The sequence below is a fragment of the Ascaphus truei genome, chromosome 1 (assembly GCF_040206685.1).
Source record: "Ascaphus truei isolate aAscTru1 chromosome 1, aAscTru1.hap1, whole genome shotgun sequence".
Taxonomy (NCBI): domain Eukaryota; kingdom Metazoa; phylum Chordata; class Amphibia; order Anura; family Ascaphidae; genus Ascaphus; species Ascaphus truei.
Window position 1 is genome coordinate 389,564,364 of NC_134483.1, and position 9,654 is coordinate 389,574,017.

A 9,654-nucleotide genomic window follows, 5' to 3' on the forward strand; every position below is an offset into this window, starting at 1 on the left:
CAAAATAATACAAATATTTTCTCTAATGTTGATTTTCACAGCCAATAAAACATCAAAATCAGTTGGTGCACAAGTCTTACAAGCTTTATCCACCAACGCATTGAGGCTCATGCTTTCCAGTAGTCTCCTCGCTTAGCAATCATGCAACCTTCTGTCAGAGAGATGAAACTTGCCAAGAAAGTTTTTATACCCTTCCTAGTTGGGCTTATTACCAACAACTACAGCTATTTGACTAGCAGGTATGAACCCTCTCTGATCTTCTTCTTACATACTGTACTGCAGAAGAATTCTCTCACCCTGTCCAGTAGTCTGGACGACTGCTCCTTCGCAATACAGTGTGGATTTTAGCATGCTTTACCCACTTGATTGACATAAAAATCCTTACAGATACATCAAGTAAACAGTATACAAAAAAGGTAGAAAGGGTTATATTCATGAAAGTTATTAAAAATATTTTTTGTGGGGATTTAAGTTAAAGTCTATAAAAAGCACAACTGCACTAACCGTAGGTGACAACCCAAATAAACACACAAAGCACACAGTGGAATTTATGCACAGAGCTCAAAAAATAACTCTTCTTTGTAGCTTGAAGCAGCATCAAATGTCAGAAGCCTGTAAATCAAAGTTTGACACATCTTATTCTAATATCTGTCTATAAACTGCTCCATAACTCCTCAGATTGCAAGGGTTAAATATTACTCTTAGCAACAATTTGACATCAAAAGTGCTATTTGGTTCAGCCAAGTATGTTGGACAGACTGGTCATTCTAGGCCAACTGCACGAGGAGAAACAGAATGCAGGGTAAATGACTGATCAAATGTTAAATTGGAGTGAAAATGAGCCATCTAGTGTTCACTGGGAGCTAAACACTATAACCCTTTCAGTGGACATCTCATTGGCAAACTCTGCTTGGATTTGGGAGAGCGCAAGCCTGGAACAGTGCCTCTGTTATAAGGACCTCACCCGACCTGAACTTGTAGATGGCCAGCTTGGCCAATGCACGGAGCAAGTTGATGAGATCTCAGGGCCAATTATTCTGGGTCATTGGGCGCCCATAAATGAAGTGGTGTGGAGAGAAAAGCAGCCGGAGATGGAAAAGGAGGCCCCTCAAGGTGGATAAGAGAAGCTGCAGCCTGGTTCAAGAAAAATAGACCTGACATATTGACTTACCTCTGCCACAGCAGGGGAAACTAGCAGGGGAGGTGGTAAAGTGGGACACACAGAACAGGGGATTATTTGTCCCACTTTACCACCTCCCCTGCTAATGTACATGTACATGTGTATATATATATATATATATATATATATATATATATATATATATATATATATATATATATATATAAATATATATATATATATATATATATATATATATATATATATATATATATTGATACTTCACCAAAATCAAATGACCAGGGAAGGAGACATAGCAAAGGTAAATTAAAAAAGTGGCATTTAGTCCATATCCACAAGTGTCCAACATTGTGGAGCCATCTCAGGGCCCCTTCATCAGGGAGGTGCAAGATGAGGGGGCTCTGATCAGTGTCAGGTGCGAACAATTGGAGGTATCACTCTCTTCACAGTTACTTCCTCATAAAAATGTATCCCAGTGTCTGTGCAATAATTAGCTCTGTTGCATATTTTTGCCTCTACAGATCTGTTTTGAGGTTTCTGCAGCTGCTGCGGACTTAAATGCTTGCTGTGGATAAAGCTTGAGGCAGCATATGGTCTTGGCTCAGAGTGGTTAAATTAGGCATGCCTTCGACAATTCTCTAAGTAATGCAGCAGGTGGTTGCAAATAGTACAGAGACCGAAACTGTAAATTCATTCAGGGGATGTGGAAAATGAAGAAACATTTTATTTTTGTGTTTTGCATTATTGAAATGACGGGGATATTTTCATTGAAACGTCTATTGTGGGTTTAGCCCAATGCAAAATAATAGGTGAGATTATCTGTTTTATTTATTAAGTCAGTTTAACAAAAAACAGATATATACAGTATATACAGGCATACCCCGGTTTAAGGACACTCACTTTAAGTACACTCGCGAGTAAGGACATATTGCCCAATAGGCAAACAGCACTTTGCGCATGCGCTTGTCAGCACGTCCTGAGCAGCAATACCAGCTCCCTACCTGTACCAAAGCCGTGCGCAAGCGGGAGACTATAGAGCCTGTTGCAAATGCTTTATTTACATCAGTTATGCACGTATATGACGATTGCAGTACAGTACATGCATCAATAAGTGGAAAAAAGGTAGTGCTTCACTTTAAGTACATTTTCGCTTTACATACATGCTCCAGTCCCATTGCGTAATGCGGGGTATGCCTGTATATAACTGAGCATCAAGGTCCAAAAGAGATTACATTTTTCCCTTTTGGACCTTGGACTGCCTGTCCCGTTTTTTTCTATTGATGTGCTGTTCTGCTGACACTAAAACGGTATGCACCCTAGATAAACTACATCTACCAATACGTGAGTACACAATAATAATAATAATAATAATAATAATAATAATATAATTTCAAAACAGAATGACAAATGTTTTCATTTCCAGCCTAAAAAAATCAGCAAAATGTTTTAATATTTGAAAGAAGAAAAGTGTGTGATTAATAATCTCCCCTAGATTACCCCAGGGCTCCAGATAAACCAGCACATTTATACTGCTGTTTTACGACATTCAGTACACAGCAATCCATGCATATGGGGAACAGTTCTTTAATCCTTTATAAATTCTCCAACAGAAATTACTTTATTAGGATTTGAGAACTGGGTTTTTTTAAACCAGTATTGCATTAAAGAGACTTTGATAATGACTTTCTTAATTTGTATTAAATATATATTTAAATAATCACTTAGCCCATTGTTTCATATATCATGTTTTAAGTTGTATGGATTTCATGTTTTGGTCTTTTCCTTACAAGTTGTTTGCGGAATGATAATAATAATAATGAAAAAAAAAAAAAACGGCTAGTACCGTTCAATTTTCAGTCATGGATTCCATATGAAACAGATACTAGCTTCACTCTGAAAACCTTTACAACATCACGTGGATCACTCAGATTTGTCTTGAGAAGCATCAGGACCATGTACTCTACGGTAGCACATAATTTATTAACTGTTCTATACTGGATTAGTAAAAAATAAATATTATACAAATATAATTATGTTATTGGGACTTTGCTGTTATGGGTGGGTCATTTACTGTATCATGTTGCTGTTATCAAGGAGCTCACTTAACATCTCCTTGCTGGAAAACGTACAAATACTGGGGCATTGTGTTCTCGAAGCCAAGCCACAAAAATAGAAAAGCTGCAGCAAAGACATTTGCCTTCTTAAATGTATAGTCACTGTGGTCTATGTCGAATTTAAGAGACTCTTTTTTTTTAAATGTACTATAAGGTTATGCATCACAAGGATCTATTCTCTTTCATTTATTTTCAAAACATTTGTTAAATTAGTGCTTTACATATGATGCAGTTCGCTAGTTCTAGCTGTTTACACAACTTCACACCCAAAAGAGTGATGCTGATAGAGTTGGCACTAATGTGTTGTTCAACAGATTTAGGAAGTATGCTGTAGCTATAGCCTGACCTCAAAGAGGATCACAACATTGATAAAATGTTCATCTTATTCCTTGATGTGTTTCCAGTGTTCAAAATATAATGCTACATGGGTACTTTTATATTTTCCCACCTATAGTACAATAACTTGATTTACAAACCTACAACTCCACTTTTTTTTTTTTTTTAAAGAAAATGGGATGCTATATTTACAGCATGAATATACCTTAAATCTTTCTAAAATACAGCAAGAAGAGTTTGCTTGATAATGTTCAATAATGTTAACCGATGTTCTAATAAATATGTATTTGTTATTTTTGTACAGTTATCAATTTACATTTTGAAACCCTGATCTCAGTAATGTTGAAACTTATCTTACCTAAAATATTGCAAAAGCAAAAATGTGACAATTAGCTGTGGTCATTTAGTATCATACTGTATAACTACATGACACAAACTTTTTTTTTTGCAAATCAATGCTTTTCATTATTCTAGTTACAAAATGAATTCATGGAAAGTAGAGCATCTCAACACAATTAAAGGACAGCAGTTAGTGTGATTAAAATGTATGTGACACCCTCATAAGTGCGAGTTATGTGGTAAACTAAATTACAGATCTGTATCCGGTTTAAAAAACATTATTATGTCCACTGAGTCCAACCTTCTAATTACATCATTAAAAGTGACTACAATTGTGGGACTTACCTAACTTCTGGTGTCGGGGTCCCTGTCACTCTGCACTCCAGTCTAACTCTGCTTCCCTCAGCAACTTCTTGGCTTCTAAGCTTCTGAATAAATCGAGCAACTGAAGGAGGAGCACATGGATTAGTGGCCTGGTTGTGGATAACTTCTTCTTCTTCTTCTTCTTCTTCCTGTGGGGTGGTTTGGTTCTTTGTTTTATCAAAGGTTTCATTGGGATCTTTTATAGGTATACTTTCCACAGATTTTCTCTCTGGTTTTGTTTCTTCCTCATTTTCAATTATTGGGGATTTGATGAGAATTGGCTGATCTTTTTTGGGAGACAGATAGCCACTGTCTGGTGAAGAGGTGTCTCCATTTGGTCGCCGGTCTCTCGCTTTGCTTGTTTCTCTAAATATTGCTGAAAGTTCTTCAATAAAAGATACCGCCTTGTTGGAAAGCTCATTTTGGGACCCGACTTCGCGGTGCAATGACTTCGCTTTGGTATTAGGATTTGGAATTTTGGTTAAACCACGTCTCCCTGCATTTTTTGAGGATTTCTGAGCTTGAAGGGTACGAATGAAACTTGGACTAGCTGTCAACAGGGGGCCGATCTTTTCTCGAAATTCAGCAACAACAGCATTGCTAGAAGCATTAGTGACTGCCCTTTGGTTATTGATAACATTAACAGTTGATCTATGATCCTTTTTTTTAGACATTTCTGATGCTTGATTATTTCGTTTTAGATCCTCAAAAGACTTATCAGTTGGACTTAACGATGAACGGTTCAAAAACTGTCCATGGTTTTGTTCCTCATTATTAGGCCCAGAAATTGCTTCACGTGCAATATCAAGGCTCTTGTTCATCTCCTCTTGACTAAGGAAAGCAGAGAGTTGTGGGGAAGTGCCATCAATAGACTCGTCTTGCAAGTCTGATAATGAATCATAGAAGGAGTCATGGGAGGATGCTTCAGACATGTTTTCCGAGAGGTATTCCTGTGCTGATTTCTCATCTGAATAATCCTCCTTTAGCATAAGCGAAAGAGGCACAGTTTGATCAAAGGCCCTGTTTGCCATTTTGAAAGATAGCGCTGTTACAGATAAACAAAAAAAACATAGTGCTCAAAATTATTATTTTTTACAGCTATAGTTGAAGAAAAATTGAAATAAAGCCAATAAAGCCCAACACTGAAGTAATTTTAATAAATTAATTGTATTGCTCCCACTGCTGCTTTCGTGTTAGCATTAGATGGCTAGTGTGGAGTTTGTGTTGAAAGGAGATTTGTGGTCTCGAACATTATTCAAAACATGTTATTGTTAATTAAAAACAACACATTTTAAATGTGCACTCACACACACTTGTGGTCTAAAAACACCTCTGGTGTCTCTGTGAGGAAGGTGGTGCCGGAACCCTAAGCCAAAAAATAATGAATTTATCTTTAAACTACAATAAATAATTCAGCTCTGAACAAAGAAATGTGGCACTCCCAGTTAGTGTATCTAGAACTATAATTAATAGGCTTTTGAGAACAACAATGCAATGCTAGTTGCTGTGTATTAAAACCCTCTAATGGGGCACTGCTGTTATCTTACTTAAAGCTGCAAGAAAAGTAACTGCTACACCTATATATGGCGATGATAACAGTTTAAAAGAAAAAAGACCTTTGGGAGCTTAAAATAGCATCACAGATTTAAATACATGTATGTTATCGGTATATTTAGGCTTCAATTGTATAACCCTTACATTTATCGGTATATGTATATGTATATGTGTATATATATATATATATATATATATATATATATATATATACATACATACACACACACATACATATATCTACCTAAGTAACTGTATGTGCTTGTAAACAGATTCCTCCAACTGTTAACTGTTAAATGCCACTCCAAAAATATTTTATGTTTCAATGTCACCTTGTGTTTTTATCAGAAGTTATAGTTTAATCCTTATCAGAAGTTATAGTTTAATCCATATCAGAAGTTATAGTTTAATCCATATCAGAAGTTATCATTTAATTCCTATCAGAAGTTATAGTTTAATCCCTATATGTACAAACTATGAAAACACTGTTATATGTATTTACAAAGATTCATCACATATAGTATTTGAAAAGACAAATAGGTTCTGAATGCAAGCAACATGACATCAAATATTGTGTGCATTTATCAGCTGCAACATGTTCAAATTGTTACAGAAAACAAAAAAAAACAAAAATAATAAGATGCCTTTAAAACAAGTCATTATAATGCCAGTATAGAATAAGAACAAAGTACATACCTCATAAACTGCTGTCAGATTTGACCCAATGAGTTAAACAATAAGAGAGACGTGCAGCTATACAGTACATTAAGAATTGCTTGGTCCACACAGCACTCAGTGAGGTGAATGTGGCCTGCAACTTGCATCTGTTCCCACAGAACCATGTCATTCTTCTCCCAGTCATCTATATATGGAAACTGAACTCATGTTTCAGCAAGCCGCTATCTGGAATTCCAAGGGAAAAGCCGTTGGGCCTTGCTGAAATACACTCACCGACACGCGCCTCTTAGATATCTGAGTAACTGTATGTTCATTTTATTATCTGCACATATAGGCTTGCAACATTTCAAACTTGGATTTCAGCACTGTGATTATTATATATGTAGCCATGTGTCCTCTTGGGTACTAATCTGCCCTGCCTAACACATAAGCCCTGGTACCAGTGCAGGCAGTGTTTGGGTTAATCTGGGGTTTCCCCTGCAGTAAGCAGCTTCCTTGAGTGACAGGGGAGGCAGGCTAAGGTCTGTGTACTGCACAATCAAGGGCTCAGACCTTGGACCCTCCTTCTGGGTACAAAAGGAGCTACAGAGCCTACATTTAGAGTTCTATGCTGAGTTCTAGGAAGTGTAGAGTCAGGGCTCTGAGCACCTTCCTTCCCCTCCCTTAGGGGAGTGGGACCACTACCCCTTATGCTACCAGGGAATAAGGGTGAGCTGAGGATAGACCTTTAGGGCCGCAAGCCCTGGGGGGTTGATTCCAGAGACTTGAAAAGAAGTATACCGTTGCATGCTGTATCCTGTTGTAAAGAAAATAAAGACTGTTTTACAGTATATACTCCTACCTGAGAGTGCAGTTAATCCGGGGGAATATCCGAGAGTTTTCCTGCAGGGACTTCACCCAGATCTGCTGGGGCCTGTGGGGAATGGAGGCACTGCACCAGTAAGAAAGAACCACCAGCAATGAAAGCCTGTCCTGTTCATCCCCACTACCATCGGCGGACGCTCAGTATTCTGTGAGCCAGCAGGTGACAACAGCAGTACAAAACACAGTGTAATAGTGAAATCTCCCAGAGGGTGGGGGAAAACCTGCTATTTTTGGAGGCGCGACTGAGATATCAGGACAGGCTTTTCCAGCAAGCAAGTAAGAGAAAGGAGGTATGCTTCAGTTCTAAGTACACAGAAGGAAGGGGGAGGCCATGTGTAGTGTCCAGGGGACTCTAGCCTAGCAAGGGACCAACTTCCCCGTCAGTGGAGCTGCAGCCTGTGCTGCTCCCTAATGTGTGCTAACCAGTGCTGGTTCATGCTATCCTAAGGATTGACGTAGGGCACCTGTAGGGGGTGTTTTGGCTGTCTGGGACCCACAAACTTCAGGAAGGGGACTATGGTATCACCCTAATTGTTCTAGTTCATATCACCCAGAGTACAGATATGTAGGGCATCTGGAGGGGGTGATTTGCATTCCCCAGCACAGGAAGCCACAGTGTGTTTTAAGTGAACCGTCCACGTATGCAGCATCCTGTTTTTTTTTTGCCTAGCATGGGCACCTTCTCCACCAGAGAGGAGCTGCAGCGTGTGAAAGGAGCGGTTCCCGCCAAAATCGGGAGGACCGCGTGGAGGAGTGAAAGTCGCAAGCTTTTCCTTTGCAAAATCTGTGCTGGGCTTAGTGCGAAGCTAAGCCACGCCCTGCAACGTGTTCGGTTTTGCGCGAAAGCTGAAGCTGCGCCCATCTGCTGTGAGTGGCTCGGCGAGAAAGCTGAAGCCACACCCATCTGCAATGTGCCTGTACTCCCGGATCCACCAGGGGGAGTAGGCACTGTGCTACCCAATAGACTGTCACCAATGGGGGTGGAGCCGGATGCGAGCTACACTGGCGACACACTTTATTCGAGCTCGGCTAGTCCCACGAATTCGGGTATACCCGGGTGTATTGAGGTTTGGGACTGTTTTCTGTCCAAGTGCATTGGGTTATTTTCCAGGCAGGGATTGAAGCATTTTATTCCCGCTGGCTGCAATACTGCACAGTATATATATATATATATATATATATACTGCATTACAATTCATGAATTTATGCCATCTGGTAGACACGCGAAGCATTGCAGCCTATTAAATCCTAATCATTATCATTTAACAGATCAGCCGCCCGTCAGCCAGGCATGAACCCAGGCTGGGAAGGCAAACGCAACGGGGCTTGTCAGAGGTGTGGAGCGGCGCATTCCAGGTATCTGCCAGGTACATACTGGGTATTTGCTCGAATAAAGTGTGTCGGTGCAGTACCGCACCCTCAGTTCCTCGTGGTGAGCTAGCAGAGCATGAGCTAATCCCCACTACTACCGCGCTACACCCTACAATGGCCGGGTTTGTGGTGTCCCAATATCGACTACCAGGAGACTTCCTGGTAGTACAAGTCAACAGGGAGAGCTTCCATAAATGCATCTGCAACTGTTGTGACTTTCCAGGTGGAGAGGCAAGCTTAACATCTAAATGCCCGCGGTGTGGGACGCCCCACCTAAAACTTAAAGTGTTGCTGCCCTCTCTACCGGCCCGGAGGAAAGATGCGACCTGGCAGCCGAGAGGTGTGGACTGGATCGCAGCCTCGGGAGTGGACGCTCCACGGGCCCCTGTGTGTCCCTGTTCCAGGACCTAGAAAAAACTTACCCGGTAAGGGGACCGCCCGAGAGGAGGCTGAGGCACTTCCGCTGGTGGCGCAGGAGCGGGACTGCTACCTGCAAACCGCTGCCAGCGACAGCGAGGTGTCCCGGTCCTCTTCCCCTCGGGGTGAGTCCCAAGCAACATCGGACGATAGCGATGGTAGGCGCTCCGTTGTGATGTTCTGGCTGGAGTATCACTCAAGTGCGGCAGCCGAGGAGATGCCTACCTCCAAGAACGAACGGGAACGGAGTCCCGTAATAATTACATCAGCGAGAGCGACGGTGCACCCTAAGCGGTGGAGCGCCACAGCCTTGGCAGTTCCTCAATAGACGGCGTTGACATGTCTGCTCCCAATTGGGAGAACCACACGACTGCCAGGAGTCAACGGAGTGGTGAGGATACTTCTTCTCGCCAGGTTACAGCAGAGGGATCCAGTGAAGAGGGATCGGCTGGTACTTCTTCCTACGCCGAAGACATC

The 9,654-nt window shown here is 41.0% G+C and overlaps 1 protein-coding gene across 1 annotated transcript; it reads right to left on the minus strand.

Moving 5' to 3' along the window:
- Positions 1-3,459: 3,459 nt before the first annotated feature.
- Positions 3,460-6,679, minus strand: LOC142500285 (palladin-like). Its single transcript, XM_075610106.1, has 3 exons — positions 6,544-6,679; positions 4,276-5,338; positions 3,460-3,601 (listed from the first exon to the last, which is right to left on the minus strand). Exons 2-3 carry the CDS (start codon positions 5,322-5,324, stop codon positions 3,460-3,462), a joined length of 1,191 nt encoding a protein of 396 aa, XP_075466221.1. The 5' UTR covers positions 5,325-5,338; positions 6,544-6,679.
- Positions 6,680-9,654: the final 2,975 nt, after the last annotated feature.

Excerpts from the sequence above, each read along its gene's own strand:
- LOC142500285 (XM_075610106.1), bottom strand. The coding sequence starts at position 5,324 with ATGGCAAACAGGGCCTTTGATCAAACTGTGCCTCTTTCGCTTATGCTA. Across the intron at positions 3,602-4,275 it reads ACCCCGACACCAGAAGTTAG|GTCAGGCTATAGCTACAGCA; the intron begins GTAAGTCCCACA and ends ATCCTCTTTGAG.